This window comes from Erigeron canadensis, chromosome 4 (genome assembly GCF_010389155.1).
Source record: "Erigeron canadensis isolate Cc75 chromosome 4, C_canadensis_v1, whole genome shotgun sequence".
Classification (NCBI taxonomy): domain Eukaryota; kingdom Viridiplantae; phylum Streptophyta; class Magnoliopsida; order Asterales; family Asteraceae; genus Erigeron; species Erigeron canadensis.
Window position 1 is genome coordinate 20335581 of NC_057764.1, and position 23795 is coordinate 20359375.

The following is a 23795-nucleotide window of genomic DNA, read 5'->3' on the forward strand; positions in this document are numbered from 1 at the left end:
GAATTTTCTTATTTAATGGAAAAAAGAGTAAATATAATAAAATGAGTGGTTCAGAATTGTTCTCGCGTTCTTTTTTATTTGTGAGTTCTCAAATAACCCTTCATATATATATATATATATATATATATATATATATATATATATCTTTTAATAAACTTTTTATTTAATAGTTTATATATATTTTTTTATCTTTATATATAATTGTGTTAGTGATATTATTAATAAATTTTATTTTTCCATAAAGGTCCAAAAATAACATAAGTCATAAAGAAATATTTAAAAAACAATACCAAATACAATAGCATTAAAATATCTAATATATATATTAAAACTCTTTCATGCAGACAAAGTTGATCATATAAATCTAAACATTGTATAGACGAAATAAAAAATTAAAACTTACAAACTAACGCATCTTAGTATATGAGAGTACTTATAGTAGGTCCTTTTTTTTATTAACACAATTAATTTTTTCAAAACTTTTAATCACCTATACATACATATGTATATAAATTTCACACCGACAGACTCTTAAATTGGAAGCTTTGGTCTTAGCTTTGTATTCAATCTAGTAATTTTTCACATGACTTAAAATAATAATAATAATAATAATAACAATAATAATAATTATAATTTCTTGTAAATGCTACACTTTCTAATGAAAGTGATTTTTATAAAAATAATAATAATAATAATAATAACAACATAGAATTTATATAATTGGATTATTATTTTATTAATATATAAAGATATGTAACTAATTTTAATTTGATGTATTAAATGCAATGTTTGAGCATATTAATATGATGTAATTTAATGTTAATGTTTGATATAAAATTTGTTTAAATAGCACATTAAAAATATAAATGAACAAAAAATTTGACTAAAAATTAATGCTATAGGGTTTACTTAGTAAATGGGGGTTTCAATAGCATGTCCCGAAATTTAACATGATGCTTAATGAAGGAAAAAAATAAGTATACCGCAAAAGAAGTTCTCGGCCGAAAATTTTTCTATCTTTTCTTTTAGGGTTTAGACCGTGCTCAAAAAGTAGAGTATTTTCAAAAAAAAAAAATTAAAATTAAAATTGTTCTTTTTTTTCATCAATTAATTTGTACTTCAAATTATAATTATCCAAATCAAATCACTTGTTTAGCTACCGTGAGTAGTAAATTCAAACAATTCATTCAAAGATCCATATATATATAACACAAATAATAGAAGCATGAACAAAACATATATTTTCAATGAGAGTCACCAAAATCAAACTATTTGTCGAGAAAAACAAGGCTGTAATCAAGTTCAAATACCGTTGCAAATTCGGGACCATCACAATTCAAAAGAAAAAAACTTATTTCATCATTATATTATTACTATCAGTTCTCATGGTTAACTTTGTTTGATAAAATTATATAATTTTAATTTTCAAGCAAAGATGTGTACGTGAAGGATCAGGCCGGTTGCTATAGATCTCAAAATAAAACTTTGTTTAACTAATAATATAAACTAGAAAATTTTGGACCCCGCGTTTCGGCGTCTCAATTCCTTTATTAAAACGGTTCGTTATTTTAGTATATATGCCGTGAATTTTCGACAGCTTAATTAGAAATAATTTTGTATTTAATATGTTTGTTTAAAAGTATGCAATAAACCAAAACGTAATCCGTAATAGAAACCTGAACGGGATGTGATATGACAAAAATATCAATATATTAATTCAGATATCAAGTGGATGCAATATAGCAAAATGCAAGTAGTGGTACGGGGTATATCACAATAAGGTTGAATGGCAAATAAAAAGTGTGAAAAAAACAAAAGAAGTAACCTGTAATAAAAAATCCAAAAAGGAAAAACAAAACTAAAAAAGAAAAAGACGTGACAAAATCCGAACAGGATGCAATGTGAAAAAATCCAAACTATAAGAAACGTGCGATGTGTCACTTTATAACTGGTGCCACGTGTCAAGTTTTAATAAGCATGGTTACTATTGATAACCATGCCAAAAAAAACCGAAAGAAAAAACTCCAAACGGGATCCGTAATGTGAGAATCTAAATAGTGATGCGGTATATGATGAACCAATAAAAGAGATCATATAAGCAAAAAAAAAGGTATCAAAAAATCAAGAAAAACCGAAAGATAAATAACCTTAAAGAAAATAGAAATAACAAAGGAAAAATAAAATGTTGAGTAAAAGTTTCAAATATATTATTTGAGAACACAAAAGCCAAAAAACTATGATGAACACCAAGAAAAAACCCCAAACGGGATCCAAAATGACAAAATTTAAATAGTGATGTGGGGTATACGATGAACCAATAGAAAGAAAACACAAAAGCAAAAAAACTATGTAATAAACCAACAAAAACCGAAAGAAAAATAACCTTAAAGGGATCCGATATGGCAAAATCCGAAAAAACGCGGGGTATAGGTAGACCAATAGAAAGAAAACACAAAAGCAAAAAACTATGTAGGAAACCAAGAAAAACCGAACAAAAAATAACCTTAACGGAATCCGATATGGCAAAATCTGGGTAAAAACGCGGTTACAGGTGGACCAATAGAACAGCGCCACGTGGCACGTGACACTGTTTTTCGTTGGCCTCCCCAACGTGGGGTATAGGTAGACCAATAGAAAGAAAACACAAAAGCAAAAAACTATGTAGGAAACCAAGAAAAAACGAACAAAAAATAACCTTAACGAATTCCGATATGGCAAAATCTGGATAAAAACACGGTTACAGATGGACCAATAGAACAGCGCCACGTGACACCTGAGACTGTTCATTAGCTTCCCCTTTAATGAGATTACAATATATACCGTACCTTTTGAGTTTGACCGAGAAGTCATAAACAAGAACCATATTCAGTTGGTACGTGTCTTGCTCTATAACCCAGGAAAGCAAATATATTGTCTTCGTTGACTGCAAAATACCAAACCATATAGATTTTGAATTGGTTTATAAGTCTAAAATTTAGTCGGCGGAATCTATTGATTTTTTTATTAGGGTTTAAGAGACTTCGTGCTGATAATGTATTGTAAACTAAGAATAATATAGAGAATAATAGAAGAGATGGAGAGAAGGGATTAGAGTTATCTTATTCATAACACATGGAGGAATATATATACATGTATTAGCTTGGAGTAGGCTCCAAGTCTTAGTAAAATAGGAAACAAATCATCCACTAATAATATTTATAACACTTTCTTCTTTATTAACTATAACGCCCCAAACTCTTTTAAACATCATTTAATAAAATATTGCACAAGTTGGAAGAATTTTGGTACTTAGAAAGATAATGCAAATTTTCGTCAAAAATCGAAATGTTATAAATCAAGAAATGACAAATGGAATATTCTTATAATGGTATAATAAGACTAATTTACAAGTTTCATGACTCGGGAAGTTCAAACGAAGGCTCGGTAAAAATGATGTCGAGGACAACAGATGGAGGATGGTATGGCGGATGATCTGCATTCTCCTGCGGATGCTCTGGAGGATGATAAACAGCATCCGCAGTTTCCTACAGTTCTACCACAATTGACAACCTTTCTTGACAACATTTTTATGACCAAAAAGACATATCTCATACTTAAACACACAAGGAAGTTATAATTACACAATCCAACATTTCAACAATGACCATTTCTCAAAAACACAATTCTTCACCATGACGGGTCGTCTTACCCAAGTTGACACTTTTCATGTCAACCACCATTCATACTTTACAATTCCAAAAGACACACTTATGACCATTTTTGCAGAAATGTACCAAACAAAGTTTACCAAAAGAGACATTGCATCAAGAGCCATGGGGATGAGGGATTTCTAAGTCTCGACCAAAAGATCGTCATTCTTCCACGAATGACCTAATTACCTTAAATCTTGCAAAAACTTCGCTTCAAACACTTCAAGCTCTAGATCACACTAGTTCCTTCTTCCGGAACTACCTATAAGAGAGTAAACATCTAAAAATATAAGCAAAGACTTAGTTAATATACTTGCATACATTTACGAATACGAAGGAGGGCATGTACAAGGAATATTACATGTAACCTATGGCATCGTCATGACACATTTACATGCTCACCTTGCACTCTAACAACACATTATGGATCCATATAAGCTAAACAATCACAACAATCATGTCAATCGGGATTCTTAGGCCCCGGAGGTTCTTAGGCCTCAAATCACATCAACTATCTGGATTCTCAGGCCTCGAAGGTTCTTAGGCCTCATAAACAATGCCTCACATGGGCTTAACACCGAACCAATTACCATGCTTGGAACATTCACATCTCATGGTAGTTGGCCCAACGTATACATAAAGGTATGCGTATGCAAATATACTCACCTCTCTGCAACAAGGACAATAAAGCTATAACAATAATGCTCAACAAGCTCAACCTATAATCATATCATAAAAATGCATTAAGCTTACATTCACAACTTGACTAGCTCAACCTAGTCTTACTCAATCACTAGCCTTTCTAAACCCAAAACCCAACTCATTTGTCATTGAGTTACTTTCATCTTTAACAACAACATTAGGTAGTTCATCCTATCATTTTCATCCACATTTCAATAACTAGCAATAATTCATAATTAAACACATCATTTAACTCAATGACAAATAGGTTAACTAAGGAGTTGGGGGAAATTAACCATAAATCATTTTCTAGTAAAACCCCCCAATTTGGTTCATCCATGAACCCTAATTTTACAAGAAAAGATAAAGTTAAATTGGGGAAATTCCTTACCTCAACAATGAAGACAATTACTTAGGATTTCAAATTCACAATTCCTTCCTCTTTCTCTCCCAATTTTCGGCCACCACCACAAAACCCACAAACCTTAACTTTTGAATTCTTGAAAGAAAATAAATTGATGGTGATGATTGTTAGGGTGATTTCTAGTCTTGCAATTGAAGGTATTTTGACTTTGATTTTGAAGGAAATGGAGTGGATTGCATGAAAAAGTGAGGAAGAAGAAGAATAGTGGAAATATGAATTAGATGAGTGTGTGGCTGGCACATCCTATGGGTGCCACGACCCATTTCCAATTTTTAGGGTATTTTACCCGCTATTCGTTAAAGTTCCAACTAAATTAACCCTATATCCAAAAATAAAATACTGGGAAATTAATTTAATGCCAAAACTATAAAAAGGGGTTAATTTCTTTTATCTTAAAATCTTGGGGTGTTACATTAACTAACTTAAACATATAAAAAATGGTTAATCCTCCTAATTCATCATCTTAAAAAACCTTTTAAAAATATGACCATAAGTTCATAACACATATTTGATAAATCCTTCTAATAATCCTCTTAATGCTTTAACTTCATGTCAAATGTAATCCACTAATTATCTCTCATAATCTCATTCATTGATTGTAACATCTGTCATGATCATATTTTTAAGAAGTTTTTTAAGAGGATGAATTGGGAATATTGATCATTTTTCACATGTTTAATGTATTATTTACAACATACATGTTTTAACCCTTAAATTAACTACATTACTCTTTTACATTAACTATTTATATATTAATAACCACACCATTAACGCCACCACCACCTATCGCCTTCACCGTCGCATCATGCGGATATTTGTCTAAAATTTTTATAAAGATGTTTGACAATGTAGTTATAACTAAAATTTAGATTTTAAAATACTAATAAAATAAGATGAAAAAGTATTTATATATATATATATATAGAACTAATATCTTATAAAACATTTTGCCCCCTTTTTTTTTTAAGAAAAGATGATTTGAACTACCCAAAATACTCATATTCTTTATTCACTAACTTAAACATCTCTACCTAATATAGTTATAATAACCTTAAATCTCAACCACTCATATTTTTTTCTCTCCTCAAATCTCAACCACCCATTTTTCTCTCTCCTCCATAAATCATTTTATTTCTCTAATTCATTCAAAATCTTTTATCTCAAAAACCATATATCGATAAATTATAAAAATTATATGGGTGTTCTTAAATATTCATACTCTTTCATTAGAGATGTCATTCGATATACTTTCGACGAATTTTTAAATCCGAGGACGGAGCCCGTACGGCTAAGACATTTGACTATCATACTCTATGACTTGACCTATCACCCCTATCATTTCACCGCTACAATGCGCGGACATTATTTCTCGTATAGAACTAACTAGCTAGGGTAATCCATTTTACTTAAATATATTACTTCAATATATTATTATTGTTAGATTTTTTAAATTATTCCAAGTAATTTATTTTAAAAAATTTGTCTTTAAAAGATGTGAATTACTCGCAGGTAATAGTATCTTATAGTAGTAAAACTGGCATGAATTTTTTTATTTTTTAAAAAATATGGATCTATCATATACATCATATTATTCCGCAATTACAGAGTAATACCAACAGTTACAAGAGAAATAACTTACATTAAAGATTTTTCCACTTTTTCCAACTAATACTATTGTTTTTAAGCCTACTTTTATACCATTAAAAAACCTTTACTCTGCACCTCGTAAAACACTTGATAAACACAAATCATCGATCCTTCAAATACCTTTTCATTTCTTTTCTTCCACAATACCCAACAAGTGACAAATATAATGTTCTTGAATATATTCCTTGGTCTCTTTCCCAAGCCAACCTTCTCATATAACATAATAAGTTCCTTAATCGAAGAGGCAGTAATAGATCCCACCCTACACCATGCACTTATCTTCCCCCAAATACTTGATGCGAAAGGACTGTAACATAAAACATGCTTTACCGTTTCTTCCCAGCAATCGCATATCCCACAAAGAGTAGAACCGAAGTAACAAGTTCGTACCTGTAGGGCTTTATATGTTGAAATACGATCAAGGGCAGCCCACCATATGAAAATATTACATTTTTTGGTAACCCCCTTCGCCCATTTAAAAATGCATCTTCCGCTATAATCTGTGGTACTTCCTATGAACTTCTTTGCACTTTTAACCGAGAATATCTCTTTAGTATCACCAAGTCATGCCCATCCATCATCAGCACTAGTTAATTGAAGCCCGTCCATCACTGAGCAAAACCTGACCCGTTCATCTGCTACGTCGCTAGTAATGGGGTTCGAGTACCACTCAGGACTTCCAACGAACCTCCTGTAATCCGGACAGAACCTTGAGCTTACAGAGCACCTTTTATCTTGTTCGAGTTTAAACAACAAAGGAAACGAATCTTTAAGGCAGCTTTCAGTAATCCATGAATCCAACCAGGAGCGAATATGTTCTCCATTGCCACATACACCTTTGAACAAGCTAACAGTGCCTTTTCCAGCCGCTTTAAAACTGTCAACAGTCTTAATAATTGCTTTCCAAACCCCCGACATCGACTTGTTCACCAGAACAGAGTGCCACCCTCTATTAGAAGTATGTAACGAATCAATAATTTGCCTCCAAAGAGCATCCGGTTCTGTTCTATATCTCCATATCCACTTAGACAACAGCGCGACATTAGAATCTTTTAATTTTCCGATTCCCAGACCCCGTCCTTAATTGATAAAGCAACCCTGTCCCAAGTTACCCAGTTAATCTTTCTTTTCTACTTCGACCCACCCCAAAGAAACCTCCTCATAATTGAATCCAAACCTTCAATGACCAATTCAGGGACTTAAACATTGAAAAGTAATACCTAGGCAAGCTCTCGAGTACAGCTTTCATAAGAGTTACACTACCCCCAATCGACCTACAATTCGCCTTCCACTGCACTAGACGAGTTTCAAATATATCAAAGATAAAGTTTCAGCTTGAAATTCGATTCATGTTTCCACCAATTCGCCTTCCACTGTCATGATATTTTAATTTTATCTATTTGGTTATTCTGTATAATCTGTATGGTATGCATTATAAAATCATCTGTAATTACAATGTTTCCTATTGTATTTGCAGCTTCCATAGAGTAAAGTTCATAGGCTTATTATAGCTATATTACTCACATACCCCCAAAGGCCAAAATCATCTTTACAAATACTTTGCTATTATGAGTTTTGTTCTTATAAAAGTATCCAATGATTCAATGAACAGGAACTCAGTTCTCAACATTTTATTTTATTGTCACATAATCGAAGGATATGTTTGGACTATATTAGAAGCATTCTAGAGGTAGTAACAGGCGGGTCGATTGTGCTGGCTAACTGGTTAAAACGGGCTTATCATTTTTCATCTGGACACAATTCTTCTTCAGATTAGACTATGCATTCACCTAGTAAGTTACAAGTAGAAAGTAAACCATCAGACTGGTGACTTAATCATATTAATCACGAAAGTTGGTCAGATTTACCAACCCAATGTCCCAATGCTTTCTGAACCTGAAGTTTTTCTTATGTGCAGATATACAGGACATACTAGGGAAAATTTCGGACCATTTCAAAGTACTGTACTTAATGTTGCACAAAAATGCAAGAATCAAGCTATGACCCATGTTTTATGTTGAAGATCACAAAAGGCTAGAAAGCAATAGTTGACCAGGTGAGATTAACCCTTTTGGCTAAAGTGAGTTACAGAGCAAGAACCAGCCTGTTGTCTTTGAATCAAATACAGTACTTTCTATCTTAACTTTGGGTTTTCATAGGCTTTTACAAATCAGAATTAAATCCTATTATGTTGCTGTTTACGTAACTTTAAATGAGTCAAAAAGTAGGAAGCCTGTTGTCTTTCTTTCATCAACACAATATGTTTATTTCGTTTCAACTTTTCTTTTTGTATCAAGAATATATCTGACATCTTGTGTTCAACCGGGCCCTTAAAATGAACAAAGACATGGGTTAAACAAAGCTATCTTGTTATCAGACTTAAAAAGCTTCCCGAAACAAGACATACAAAGAAAAGACGCATAGAATGAAGGATGCTGCATAACAGACTCCATTCAGTCACAAATCTAGGATTAAAATTAACTTGAGTCAGACTTAAGTAGCATCGATCACTATCATTATCATAGACTATATAGCCTTACTTCGATTTCTAGAAACACCAAGAAGAAATGTTAATAACTAGAAGATAATCTCAGCTATTGGGGAGGCTCGATGGAGCTTCAACAACCTGCTAGTAAGCTTATGCTTCTCGTTGCCATCTACGGACGAGTGGTGCAGAATAACAAGACTATTTAGCATGGGGGAACAAGCGAGGATATACTTAATCAAACATACTTCATTTTCCAAACCTCTTATTGATTCTAGTTTCACATTCCGAAGCTGCAGCTGCCCCATTTTGCTGCAGTCTACCATTGGGGGAAATAAGGCAGGTGGTGGGACATCATTCTTGTATGTGGCCTACATGATAAAATAGAATTCATGTACACATGTATCGGATTTTACAGAGGAGCGGTATCATGCATACCTATTAACTTACTACGATATGAAGTGTCTGCAAATTTGGGCAACCAAAAAGCATCCCAAAAGCACATGATAACATGGTAACGCTACTAAAATCCACATCGAATAATGCAAGAATTTTGAGGTAGGGACAGGTGACGGAGACCGGGAGTTTGAGCAACATCTTCTGCCAAGAACTACAAAAGGTACATAGAAAGCCACTTTTTAAGTCGTTAAAGTACTGAATAATCCTATCCTAGATACAGTATTGTGTAAAGTGAAGATTAACAACCCAACTTAGCCTTACCTCACACTCTTGAAAAAATAAAAGAAGCGCCTGAAGTTTTGGAAGAAGAGACATTTGCTGGATGATACTGGAAAGTCTCACCACGGTCATATTGTCAAGCAAACACAATGACAAACACAAAATCTTGAGATTTTCGAGTTTTGCAATTTCAACTAATTTCACTTCCCCTCTAAGTTCGATATCCAAAATTTCCAGAGTCTCAAGTAAGGGACATTGAGCAATTAATTCCCCACATTGGTGGTCTTGAAAGCTTACACGAAACAATTTTAAGCTCAAAAGCTTTCGAAAATCACAAGAATAAGGTGAAACAGACAAAACACAATTACGAAGCTTCAAATGTTTCAACTCCAGACAAGGGAAAAGATGGGTAGGCAACTTAACTGGTGTTGTACGGCGATTAATTAAAGTGAGTTCCTTTAATCCTCCTAATCTAGAAAGGGACATAACCCAATGATGAATATCCTCATCATCAAATTCGATAACTTCTAATTCTAGGACAAACTTTGTAATGGCACCTTCAAGATGACGGAGAAGTCTAGTTATATTATTTTTATCAAAGTGAACTTTCCTTTCGGCTAACATACTAAAGAACTTCATATCAAAGATGAGTCGGGTGATAAGAGTCCACTTAAATCTCCAACTTGTAGACAAAATACTAGTCCCCACCGCGTCTTTTATCGACAAACGATCCATAATATTAGCGATCACATTATCCGGCATGTTGCTAATAACATCATCGTCTTCTCCTACTTCTGGAGACACTTTAATTGCTTTGCAGAGTTTCTCGTGATCAACTACTTCCATTTTATATATATAGTACTATTAAAACAAAATAACACATGTATCAGGTTTTTGCTGATTTCACTTTTGATTAAAATCCCCCCAATTTGTTACATTAAACCCTAAATTAATCAAAAACTAAATAAGAAATAATAATAATATAATAAAATGAGGAGAAAGAGTATATACTACCTGAATGTATAGTGGTTCGTTATCAACTTATATTTTGCTTCAATTTCTTCTTTCAACCATCCGTTATCTTCTCTTTGCCCTCCGTGTTCTTCCACACACACACACGGAGACAGTGAAACACTGAGTGTGGTTACATAGATACAGTACAATTTTTAGAATGTAAAAATAAATGTATAATTTTGATGAGTACAGTCAGCGTATATAAATCAAAAAAATTACCCCATTCACTATATACATACATTTCTATTTAACCCCCTATATTTTCCAAAAATGTTAAAATTTTGGTCCCTTCCATAGTTCCGTTATATTTTTGTTTCTTATATTTAACTAAAAGAAAGTGATTAACGCGCCTAAAAGATAAGCCTACAAGTATGTCAAGACATGAATGTATTAGACATGCTTTTAGGCATATTATTATGCATATCATTATCCTAACTAGAATCATGCACGATGGGTAAGTTTGGTAAACTTGCTGAAAGTTGAATCTTGGAGAGTTGAAGTTACTAATTACTAAAGCTAAAAGTTAAAGTGAATCTTGTAGTTAGTAGTTTTTTTTTAAAAAAAAATAAATAAATTTAGGATCAGCTATATGTCTTTTCATATAACTCTAATTTTCGAAGAAACATGTGATAAAAAAACCATGTCTCAATTTTTAAGAGAATTTTGCTCATATCAAGACTTGAACCCAGACCTCCGAGTCTCAAAGCCCCATTGCTGAATAAATCCTTAATTTAAACCCTTCAATGAGAAACCATCTATCACCCACAAATCGAGAACGGAAAATTCACCTGGGCCTACAGATGAGAATTTAGAAACTTGTGCTCACCCTAAATATGTCTAAAGTAAGACTCGAACTCTCACCCACTAGATCATTTATATGTTTTATTAAAAATAACTAAAGTTAAGAGAAACTCCTTATAATATGGTGTGTAACATACCCGTGATGTGGTGCATTAGCAGATTTTCTTTAGGCCTATTACAATCTAGGAATAGTTTTTGGCACCGTACCAAGTTTGTCGATATTGAAACTGAAACCCATTAAATATAGGAACCGAATATCACACTTGGGGCCGAAAAGAAAATAAAAAGGCAAAAAATCTCGATTAACTCATTAATAAAGGAACTAATATTTTTTAAGTTGAGGAGATCTTAACTATTGAATTGTAATTAAAGGTCAAGATTCAAAATTATTTTTAAAATTATAATTCAATTGTCAAAGTTTATAACTTCACCTCTCAAGTTGACTCCACCTTACACTTTATAGAGGCTTATTATAGGATTTATAGCTACGTTACTTGCATACCCCCAAATCATCTTTACAAATTACAAATACCAGTACTTTGCTACTATGACTCTATGAGTTTTGTTCTTATAAAAGTAGCCAATAATTCAATGTACAGGAACTCAGTTCTCAACATTTTCCATTATTGTCACATAATCGAAGGATATGTCAGGACTATATATAGAAGCATGCTAGAGGTAATTAAACAAGCGGGTCGATTGTGTTGGGTAGCTGGTTAAAACGGGCTAATCATGTTTCATTTTGATACAATTCTTCTTCAGATTAGACTATGCATTCACCTAGTAAGTTACAAGTAGAAAGCAAACCATCAGACTGGTGACTTAATCATACTAATCATGAAAGTTGGTCAGATTTATCAACCCAATGCTTTCTAAACCTGAAGTTTTTCTTATGTGCAGAAATACAGGAAATACTATGGAAAAATTTGTGACCATTTCAAAGTACTGTACTTAATGTTGCACAAAAATGGAAGAATCAAGCTATGACCCATGTTTTATGTTCAAGATCACAAAGGGCTAGAAAGCAATAGTTGAACAGGCGGGATTAACCCTTTTGGCTAAAGTGAGTTACAGAGAAAGAACCAGCCTGTTGTCTTTGAATCAAATACAGTACTTCCTGTCTTAACTTTGGGTTTCCATAGGTTTTTACAAATCAGAATTTAATCCTATGATGTTGCTGCTTACGTAACTTTAAATGAGTCAAAAAGTAGGAAGCCTGTTGTCTTTCTTTCATCAGCGAAATATCTGACATCTTGCATTCAACCCGACCAATTAAATGAACAAAGAAATGGGTTAAACAAAGCTATCTTGAAGTCTCAGATACTCTTATTCTTGAAGTCATGAAGATATCTATAAAATCCTGTGATTACACATCACTTTCGGTGATTTAAAAAGATTTGATGTTCATACTATACCTTCAAACTTGTAATAATAATGTTATAATCAATGGGTTTCACTATATGTTATCAGATATTAAAAGCTTCCTGAAACAAGACATACAAAGAAAAGACATAAAATGAAGGATGCTGCATAATAGACTCCATTCAGTCACAAATATGGGATTCAAATTAACGGGACGGGAGTCGGAATTATGTAGCATGACAAGCATGTCATGCATGTCATGCTAGATGAATAAACTTTCCATTAATCGATCATTATCATAGACTCTATAGCCTTGCATCGATTTAGGAAAACCCAAGAACACATGTTAATAACTAGAAGCTAATGTCTGCTTTTGCGGAGGCTCGGTGGAGCTTCAACAACCTGTTAGCAAGCTTATGCTTCTCGTTGCGATCTATGGACGTGTGGTGTATAATAAAAAGGCTCTGTAGCATGGGAGAACAAGCGAGCATATACTTAATCCAACATACTTCATTTTCCAAACCTTTTATTGATACTAAACCCACCATTCGAAGCTGCAGCTGCTCTATTGTGCTGCAGTCTACCTCCTGGGGAAATAAGAGAGGTGGTGGGACAGCATTCTTGTATGTAGCCTACATGATAAAATAGTATTCATGTACACATGTATAAGCTTTTTTAAAAAGAGGAGTATTATCGATAACTAATAACTTACTACGATATGAAGGGTCTGCAAATTGGAGCAGCCAAAAAGGATCCGAAAAGCACATGATAACATGGTATCGCTACTAAAATCAATTTGGCTTAAAAAAAGAGTCTTGAGGAAGGGAAAGGTGGCGGAGACTGGATTTTGAGCAACACCTTCAGCCAAGAACTGCAAAAGGTACAGAGATAGTTACGTTAATTTGTTAAAGTACTCAATAACCCTAGATACAGTATTGTGTAATATGAAGTTTAACAACCCAACTCAGCGTTACCTCGCACTCATCAAAGCCTAAATAAAGGTTCTGAAGATTTGGAAGACGAGACATATGGTCGATGACACTGGAAAGTCTGACCATGGTCATATTTTCAAGCAAACACAATGATAAATATAAAATCTTGATATTTTTTAATTTTGCAATTTCAACCAATTTCAGTCCCCCTCTAACTTTGATATCCAAAATTTCCAGAGTCTCAAGTAAAGGACTTTGAGCAATTAATTCCCCACATTGGTGGTCTTGAAAGCTTACACACATCAATTTTAAGCTCAAAAGCTTTGGAAAATCACGAGAATAAGGTGAAACAGACAAAACACAATTACGAAGCTTCAAATGTTTCAACTCTAGACAAGGGAAAAGATGGGTAGGCAACTTAACTGGTGTTTTATGCATATTATCTAAAGAGAGTTCCTTTAATCCTCCTAATCTAGATAGGGACATAACCCAACGATGGATATCCTCATCATCTAATTCGATGTCATTCGTTACATAGAGGTCAAACTTTGTAATGGCGCCATCAAGATGTCCGAGAAGTCTAGTTATATTATTTTTATCAAAGTGAATTTTTCGTCTAGCTAACATATCAAAGAAGTTCATATCAAAGACGAGTTGGGTGAGAAGAGTCCACTTAAATCTCCAACTTGTAGACAAAATACTAGTCCCCACCGCGTCTTTTATCGACAAACGATCCATAATATTAGCGATCACATTATCCGGCATGCCGCTACTAAGATCACCATCATCTCCTCCTTCTGGTGAAAGTTTGGATGCTTTGCAGAGTTTCTCGTGATGAAGTACTTCCATTTTATATAGTACTATTAAAACAAAATAACACATGTATCAGATTTTGATCATTTCAATTTTAATCGAAAAATCCCCCAATTTGTCACATGAAACCCTAAATCAATCAAAAACTATATATATATAGATAAAATATTATAAAGCAGATTTCTCCTAAATTTGAAACATTGAATTTGAAATTTTCAATGTTGATTTTAAGTACTTCCCAAAATGTCTCTTCTATCTATTATATATTTACCTAAAATAACTATAATACCCTTTCTCTCTCCTCAAATCTCAACCAATCATTTTTTTTTCTCTCCTCCATAAATCATTTATTCCTCAAATTCATTCAAAATCTTTTATCTCAAACACCATACATCGATAAATTATAAAAATTATATGGGTGTTCTTAAAATTTCATGCTCTTTCATTAGAAATGTCATTCGATATACTTTCGACAAAATTTTAAATCCGAGGGCGGAGCCCGTACGGGTAAGGCATTTGACTATCATACTCTATGACATATCAACTCCTATAACCTAGCACATTCTATGACCTAGGTATCACCACCACTATCTCACCGCCGCAACGCGCGGGTACTTGCTCTCGTATAGATAAAATAGGAGGAGTTTATACCTGAATGTATAGTAGTAGTTAGTTAGCTTCAATTTCTTCTTTCAACCTTCATTATCTTCTCTTTCACCTCCGTGTTGTGATTCCGCTCTTCGATACAAACACAAATCAGCAATTTTTATTTATTTTCTCTTTACAAATATTTAAAGTCAAGTCTTAGATTTATGCGGTAAACAAATGGGGCCATTGGGCCTTTAACTTTTGGGTCGTCAACATAATTTATTTGGGCCTTTAGTTTCACTTAAAAATATGCGTTCGTGTTGTATTACCCTTATACAAAATTTATTTTTATTATATTAAGAGTAAATTACATTTTTCGTCCCTAAACTTGGCGTGTTTTTCATTTTTCATCCCTAAAGTGAAAAAATTACAATTTTGACCCTAAACTTGACAGATTTTTGCAATCGACGTCCCTCGCCAAACGGTGTTAAGTTTCAGCCATTAAGTTCGACACGTGCAAAACACGTGAGGGACTGAAAGTGCAAAAAATGACAAGTTCAGGGATGAAAACTGAAATTTACTTTTCTGTTGTCATCATCTTCATCTTCTCCGGCTGACTTTCGTCGCAAAATTCGCCGGAAAACTTAAAATGCTGATATCTCACTCATTTTTTCGAACTAGACCACGAAACCACCACCAAACTTCTCAAAATTAATTTCCGCATGAATCCTAACCAAAAGATTTCATATTCAACACTTGTAAGAAAATCTGAAATCTTTTGGTTGATATTTGATGTGAGTTGATATTGTGGATCGATACATTTAACGAGGTAGATTGATTACGCGTACTTTTGGGGAAAGAAGGTATTTGTCAACAGAGTCGAATAAGATTGATGAACCACTTAAAGTCGAGGAAGCTGAAACAGTCAACACCCCACTTCCTCTTACAGAGAAAGTATCTTTTCTATGGTTTTCATGTACGTATATGTGTGTTACATTGGTTTCTTGTATGTTTGACTGGTATTCCCGTTGTCCCAAATCTGTATGGATTTGCATATATATAGTTTGACCATTAGCTAAGTTTTCCTTCCACGTGCATGCGTTTTGAAAACCAAAATCCATGTTATGGGTATCTTGTAAAGTTGTGATAGTTAGTACAGGAAAAGTAAGTAGAATTGGATGAAACTTTGCGAAAACAGAAATATTGCATTCTTGGAACAAGCTAAATCGTAAATTGTTGCTTTTTTCCCCAGAGAGATCATAATCTTATTTACACGTGCTAATAGATCTTAGGTGTATCATGTATGGATGGTTACTAGTGCTGGGTGGAAATGGGTTTGTTGGCTCGCACATATGCAAAGAAGCATTGGATCGTGGTTTGTCGGTTGCAAGTCTTAGCAGGTATATTTAATCGTTTATTTTTTTAACAACCTTAAGAATCACTTACAGTTGACCTCATTTTTTTTATAAGATTCAAATACTTACAGTTTGTTATACCTTTAGCCCCTATGTTGTACTTGTGGTTTTGTACATCTATTGATTTTCCAGATTTTGAGTTTTCCGGCAAGTGTTGAATCTGAAATTTTTTGGTTAGGATTCGTGCGGAAATTAATTTTGAGAAGTTTGGTGGTGGTTTCGTGGTCTAATTCGAAGAAACGAGTGAGATATCGGCATTTTAAGTTTTCCGGCGAATTTTTCGACGAAAGTCAGGCGGAGAAGATGAAGATGATGACAACAATTTCAGTTTTCGTCCCTGAACTTGTCAATTTTTTGCACTTTCAGTCCCTCACGTGTTTTGCACGTGTCGAACTTAACGGCTGAAACTTAACACCGTTTGGCGAGGGACGTCGATTGCAAAAATCTGCCAAGTTTAGGGTCAAATTTGTAATTTCTTCACTTTAGGGATGAAAAGTGCAAAACGTGCCAACTTCAGGGACGAAAAGTGTAATTTACTCTATTAATAAAGAAAGATTGTGATAAGAGAAGGTTTTTCAAAAATTGTATTACCACACATCCTTTTAATTTAAGTATGACATCATCATACTTTTTTATTTAAAATTCAAAATATCTTTTTTTATATTTATCATTAATATAGATTTTTATTAAATGTGCATATTATTCTCTAAGATTTTAATTACCTTATTTTTTCGTTATAATAGGTCGGAAACTTTGAGTTTTTTTTTTCCAGATAACTTTTTTTTGCCAATAGAATGTGTTTTAACGTGTGTCCACAATTACAAAACTTTTGTTTCCGTTTAGTTTTGTTTATTACATAATAATTTATCACAACTTTTCAATTTATTTAACGTTGTTATTATACATTTTAATATGACAACATATTTTAAAGCTAGTGACTTATTAAAACTCTATTTTATTTTTTTGGAAATAATATATCTACAAAAAATAAATAATACAAGTCTAACAATCCTCATGAAACTTGATTTTAATATACGATAAAATCAAAGAAAAAACTGATTCTATATATTACGATTGTCATGTGATTAAGTTATATATGTAAGGTCTATACTTTGATTCTTAAAAAGATATATCATTTCTATTATTTATATATTATTATATTTATTGTCAAACGAAGGAATAAATAATTTAGTTTGACATTATTCATTCGAGATATTTCTGTATTAGCGTTATGTTAACATCACGTTATTTTATATGCGTTGTCATTTTATTATGTTTTTATGTTACGATTCGTTTGACATCGTTCGTCTTTGATGTTTCAGTGAGTAACGTAATCTCTATGGTAATTACGTGTTAATTAGTAGCAAATCTTCTTACATTATTATCTAAATGTGGTTGTCATGTTTTGTATATTAAAAAATAAGAAATACTTTTATACGTTGTATTTCATAAATTTTAATTATACTTCTATAATAAAAAGCATCTTATGAATCATAACGAGCATAATTTACTTTTTTTTTAAGCCTTGTTGATTTAACATCATATTTGTCTCAAAAAAATTTTTATCAGGAGATTCTAATAGTGTTGTTTTTTTTTTTTTTATGTAAAACTCCAAATTCAATTACTAATAGATTTGATACATAAATACATGTATTTTAAGTGTTATATTTAAAATCTTAGGGTGCGTTTAGTTCAAGAAAACTCATCTGTTTTTCATTTTCATTTTTCAAGAAAACATGAAAAACAAAAAACGCGTTCAAATTGTATTTTTCTATAAAAGTTTTCTTAGAAAATGAAAATTCCCCTTTCCAATTTTTGCACTAAAATTAGAAAACTGTTTTTTTCAGTTTTTGTTTTCACTTTTCTATTTTCCAAACCTTTTATAAACCTAAAATTAGAAAACAAGTGATTTTAAACATGTTTTCTAGTTTTCTAAAATGGAAAAATGAAAACTCGATCTTTTATTTTGAACGCGTTTTCAAAATTTTCAAGGGTTTTTTAGAATTGAAAAACTTTTTCATTTTCTAAAAAACTAGAAATGGAAAACTTAAAAACATTTTCTCGAACTAAACGCGCTCTTACATTTTATATTTTGCTGATATATTTTAACTTATATGTGCCTAAAAAGAAGAATGCATTTGCATAGTTTGTACTAAGAGAATTGCTATTAGTACCAAATTATTTGATTATTTTACCATATTTGTACAGTTAATATTTGTACAGTCTGCAATGATATTTGTACATAGTGGTAAGAAAATTAAAAAAAAAGTGGTACAAATATCATCCTTTTGCACTAAAGGGTGAAGCTGGTTCGATTTGGGTCGGTTTTTCGCTAAAATCAAAAACCAAACCGAATATTTCGGTTAAATGTTAGATTCGGTTTTGACTCGGTTTAGTTTTTCGGTTTTCTAGTTCGGTTTCGGTTTCGTTTTGGTTTTAGTTTTTTTTTCCTTACTCTTTTGATTCACTAAATTAAAGATTCAATTTTATGTAAAAATAACTTGAACAATTCATTCTTCTCAGAAGTGGATTCTCGATGTGAGGTGGAGTCTTTGTAGTTTGTTATTTATTTTGCCGGGTATTCTCGCGGAACAAGTTTAAGTTTTAGCTTTTAACACATTCGGTTTACGTGGCAAGTATTTAGAGTTAGACCGATCTTCTGCAAACTACAATCCAAATAAATAACGATATAAACGATCCTATTTTTCAATGCCCACAACCTGTTTGATAAAATGCCTGAAAGAAATAATATTATCCATTTGTTACTAAATTTCTCTCTTTTTCAGCTGGGTACATCTGATATACTTATACAGTAATATACGTAACTAGCCCCTGATAGAAAGATGGGTTTGCGCGATATGGCGATGAGAAGCAAAGCAATTATCAAATGGCCAAAACAAGTAACCACAACTTTAGTTTGGCAGTTGATTAAAGCTGAAAAAAATGTAGAAAAAGCTGTAATGCTATTTGATTCCGCAACAGCAGAGTATGCTAATGGATTTCAACACGATGACAAGACTTACGGGCTTATTATCTCGAAGTTGTTGTCTGCAAATCAGTTTAAATTTGCAGAGGATTTTGTTGAAAGAATGAGAAAAGAGGAATGTAAAGTTACTGAAGAAATACTTTTATCTATATGCAGAGCTTACGGACGGGTGCATAAGCCTCATGACGTTATGAGGATTTTCGGAAAGATGAAGGAATATGAATGTGAACCCACGTTGAAAGGTTATGTTACGGTGTTCTCGATTCTTGTTGATGAAAACCAGTTGAAAGTAGCTTTGAAGTTCTACAAGTATATGAGACAGTTGGGTTTTCCTCCAAATGTTCCTTCGCTTAATGTCTTGATTAAAGCACTTTCCAAGAATAGTGGAACCATGGATTCTGCAATTAGGATATTTCGTGAAATGCCTAAACACGGGTGTATTCCAGATACTTACACATATGGCACACTGATTAACGGGTTGTGTAGATTGGGGAAGGTTAGTGAAGCCAAGGAGCTTCTAAAGGAGATGGAGAGTAAAGGCTGTTCACCAAGTGTTGTCACCTACACAAGTTTAATTCACGGGTTATGCCAATTGAATAATTTGGATGAAGCTATGAGATTTCTTCAAGAAATGGAGGATAAGAGTATTATTCCTAATGTTTATACATACAGTTCTCTTATAAATGGTCTTTGCAAAAACGGGCGGAGTTCTGAGGCCATGGAGCTCTTGGAGGTGATGGTTGGAAAACGCCATAGGCCCAATATGGTAACTTACAGCACGTTACTTCATGGATTATGTAAAGAAAGGAACCTCCTTGATGCTTTAAAGATATTTGATAGGATGAAGCTTCAAGGGTTAAAACCAGATGCGGGTCTGTATTGGAAAGTTATAGAAATCTTTTGTGACGATCAGAAATTTCAAGAAGCGGCAAACTTTCTTGAGGAAATGGTATTTGAAGGAATTCCAGTAAAGCGAGTAACTTGGAGTCTTCATTTTAAGATTCATAATACTGTGGTTCGAGGTCTTTGTAGAGTGAATGATTCAAACCGTGCATTTTCGTTATACCATAGTATGCGGAGTAAGGGAATTTGTGTTGATGCTGAAACTTTTGAATTTCTGGTTGGTCTTTTTTGTAAGAAACATGATGTTTATAAGGCCATTCGTGTCTTTGATGAGATGGTAATTGATGGATGCATTCCTAGTAAAGATACATGGTGTGATTTGGTGCGTAGAGTCTGGGTAAAACAAAAGGCGCAAGAAGCTAATGACTTTATAAATGAACTTGTAGCTGTAAATCAGATTTGACATTTAACCATTTATAGGTAATCTAACCTTCTGTCGTTTTTCGTCCTTTTACTATCTATTGCAAAGTTCATCTGTTGGTTATTATGTATAATCTGTATGATATGCATAATAAAGTTATCAGTCATCGCAAGTGTTTTCTATAGTAATTGCAATGCTTCCTTAGCGTAAACTTTATAGGCTTATAGCTATATTACTTGGGTACCCCCAATCATCTTTACAAACACTTTGCTATTCTGAGTTTTGTTCTTACAAAAATATCCATAATTTGAGGAACAGAAATTCAGTTATCAACATTTTCTATTTTTGTCATATAACTATAGGAAAATTTAGGACTATATTAATAAGCATGCTAGGGTAGTAAAATAGGCAGGTCGGATGGGTTGGGTTGGGTAACTGGTTAAAATGGGCTAATCATATTTCATTTAATGGATACACCCTGCACTCAACTAGTAAGTTACAAGTAGAAAGTTCCTTCAGGTTTCTGTTTAAACCATCCGACTGGTAACTTAATCATATCAATCACGAAAGTCGGTCAGATTTAACATAAACCCAATGCTTTTAAACCTGAAAGTTTAAAATTTCATGTAGTCATATACCTTCACTCTGATTTAAGTTTTCTTTCGTCCACATATACAGGACAGAGGACATAATATGCAAAAGCCAATGCTAGTCCAAGCAGCACAATTTCTCTTTCTATTCAATTCAGATTCAAGTCTGCAACAAAATTTCGTGCCATCTCAAAGTATTTAACTAAATGTTGCACGATAAGTCAAGAGTGAAGCTATGACCCAAGTTTTTTGTTCAAGATCTTGGTTCTCTCTAAGAATCTGTGAGGCTCAATGAAAACCATGAAAAATCACTAAGGGCTGAAAAGCCACAGTTGACCAGGTGTCTTAACCCTGATAGCTAAAGTGAGTTACAAAGCAAGAACCAGCCTGATGAGCTAACATGTTCATGCTCATAGATTTGGGTAACAATCTCTATTCAATCTTAATATTGACTTTTTTTTATCTATATTTGGTCATTTTGGTTCTTGAATACTCTGAAATGTTCTTGTCGGATTTTCTTTTAGTTTTGAATAATGAGTTATGGTTTTATGAGCATTGCGTTATTAGAATATAAAAACAAAAACCAACTTCGAAGCAGCTTTCTCCTAGATCTATTTATGTGAGCTCTGCTAATCATATCACGGATTGGAGATACAAATATATCTGTTTTTATCAAGTCAGATGAATACATTTAAATGGTTAGTGATGGTGTGTTTGGGATATCATGAGGATCATATATGATACATACGAATTTTTATTTCATTGCAAGTCAGAAATAATTATTATGACAATATAATTCTAATTATCTTTTAAGAACAAAACTTAGTTGTTTATGTTGCCTTAAATTTGGATTCAAGCAATTTCATATCATTTTAGAACCCTATAAAGTATAAACGATGGATACCTCTATATTTTCTATGTCATCTTTGAATCAGATACAGCACTTTCAAATTTCTATCATGAATTTCATAGGCTTTTACAAATCAAAATGAATCATATGGTGTTGCTGCTTGTGAAGTTTTAACTGAATCACAAAGCAGCAGTCTGTTTTCTTTCTTTCATCAAGGTGGGTAACACAGAGCAATCTTGATCAAGGGTCAAAATTTTTGAAGTATCAGACACTCTTGTTCTTGAAGTCTTGGAGATATCTAACTAAAGATTCTACAATTACACATAACTTCCGGTGATCATTTTGAAAAGAAGTTTGATGTTCTTCATATTTAAAAAGCTTTCCAAAACAGGAAAAAAAAAAAACATAAATTGAATTGGAGTAATAGAAAAATGGTCAATGAAGAAAATTTTCAGTCTTTACAATAAATACTATAGTCACTACGCATATACATGTAGAAAATATATACTTTATAAAAAATCAAAACTATGATGTAGAAGAATCTTAAAGTAGTAAAGTCGCCCTATCCCCTGACCATGGATGCTAAGTTGGTTCAAATCAACGGGACGTCAAGACTTTAAACATTTGCCTGCCTTGCCAGTTTTTGAGTAGTAATCACAGTTTTAACTCGAGGAATCAACATGCATCCAATGTAATTTAAGTTGTAATTAAGAAAATGACTCAACACATTGTTTTGAACGAGCATAGTGCCCGCGCGTTGTGGGGACTAGAAGGTGATAACAATATAAAAGGGAGGTGGTGGTGGAGATCAAGAGAGGCGGTGGAGAAGGAGGACGGTGGTGGAAGATGCTAGAAAGTCGATGAGAGTGTGTAATGATTAGAGAGAATGTGTGAAATGAGGGTATATAAGAGTTTTATGTTTAAGTATGGGTATTTTGAGAAGAAAAAAAATTGCTAAATTTTAAGAAATCTAATACTCTTTATTAGGGAGTATAAATGTGGATATAGATAATAATAAATCATGCAATAAACTAAATGTTAGTAACCACTAACCAATGAAACCATTGATTAAAAATCAAGGGTTAAGATTTAATAATCAATTTTTAATCTTAACCCTTGATTTTTAATCAATGGTTGAGATCATCTAAACTTTACCTATCAAGTTAATGTAACTTGAGAGAATCTCCATCCATGAATTTTTGGTGTAGCGGGTGAAAAAGCACGTGGGAGATTTTGGCTCTCTAGAAAATGTGGGGTTTAACTAATTTATTTGTTTATCTTAATTTTAATATATATTATAAAACAGTTGAACTAATGACTTATCAGCCAATCAAATCGCTTAATTTCATCAAATTGACTCTCGCTTATGTCATCATTTAGATTAGCTATAAATTAAAAACTCTAATAATCATTATCCAAATATACTATTATATTACTATTTATATTAATTTATAGAAAAAATCTCATTAATTTACACTTTTTTTGTTTTCCATCAATAACTTACACTTTTTAGCCCTCGATACTTAATTTATATATATATATATATATATATATATATATATATTTAGCATCAACT

The 23795-nt window shown here is 32.7% G+C and overlaps 3 protein-coding genes across 3 annotated transcripts; 1 reads left to right on the forward strand and 2 right to left on the reverse strand.

Moving 5' to 3' along the window:
* Positions 1 to 8896: 8896 nt before the first annotated feature.
* LOC122594890 (F-box/FBD/LRR-repeat protein At1g13570-like) lies at positions 8897 to 10767 on the reverse strand. Its single transcript, XM_043767189.1, has 4 exons — positions 10619 to 10767; positions 9647 to 10465; positions 9377 to 9536; positions 8897 to 9297 (listed from the first exon to the last, which is right to left on the reverse strand). The coding sequence occupies exons 2-3, from the start codon at positions 10448 to 10450 to the stop codon at positions 9450 to 9452; spliced, it is 891 nt and encodes a 296-aa protein (XP_043623124.1). The 5' UTR covers positions 10451 to 10465; positions 10619 to 10767; the 3' UTR covers positions 8897 to 9297; positions 9377 to 9449.
* Positions 10768 to 13134: 2367 nt separating this feature from the next.
* LOC122597120 (F-box/FBD/LRR-repeat protein At1g13570-like) lies at positions 13135 to 14562 on the reverse strand. The gene is made up of 4 exons (XM_043769752.1): positions 13756 to 14562; positions 13497 to 13652; positions 13327 to 13413; positions 13135 to 13245 (listed from the first exon to the last, which is right to left on the reverse strand). Exons 1-4 carry the CDS (start codon positions 14560 to 14562, stop codon positions 13135 to 13137), a joined length of 1161 nt encoding a protein of 386 aa, XP_043625687.1.
* A 4599-nt stretch (positions 14563 to 19161) lies between these two features.
* On the forward strand, positions 19162 to 21921 carry LOC122598054 (pentatricopeptide repeat-containing protein At5g46100). The gene is made up of 2 exons (XM_043770665.1): positions 19162 to 20838; positions 21458 to 21921. Exon 1 carries the CDS (start codon positions 19373 to 19375, stop codon positions 20819 to 20821), a length of 1449 nt encoding a protein of 482 aa, XP_043626600.1. The 5' UTR covers positions 19162 to 19372; the 3' UTR covers positions 20822 to 20838; positions 21458 to 21921.
* The last annotated feature ends 1874 nt before the right edge of the window (positions 21922 to 23795 follow it).

Coding starts and splice junctions, on each gene's coding strand:
- LOC122597120 (XM_043769752.1), bottom strand. CDS start 14,562: ATGGAAGTACTTCATCACGAGAAACTCTGCAAAGCATCCAAACTTTCA. Junction 13,414..13,496: donor ATTTGCAGACCCTTCATATC/GTAGTAAGTTAT, acceptor TTTATCATGTAG/GCTACATACAAGAATGCTGT. Junction 13,246..13,326: donor AGCAGCTGCAGCTTCGAATG/GTGGGTTTAGTA, acceptor CCCATGCTACAG/AGCCTTTTTATTATACACCA.
- LOC122598054 (XM_043770665.1), top strand. CDS start 19,373: ATGGGTTTGCGCGATATGGCGATGAGAAGCAAAGCAATTATCAAATGG.
- LOC122594890 (XM_043767189.1), bottom strand. CDS start 10,450: ATGGAAGTAGTTGATCACGAGAAACTCTGCAAAGCAATTAAAGTGTCT. Junction 9,537..9,646: donor TATTTTTTCAAGAGTGTGAG/GTAAGGCTAAGT, acceptor TACCTTTTGTAG/TTCTTGGCAGAAGATGTTGC.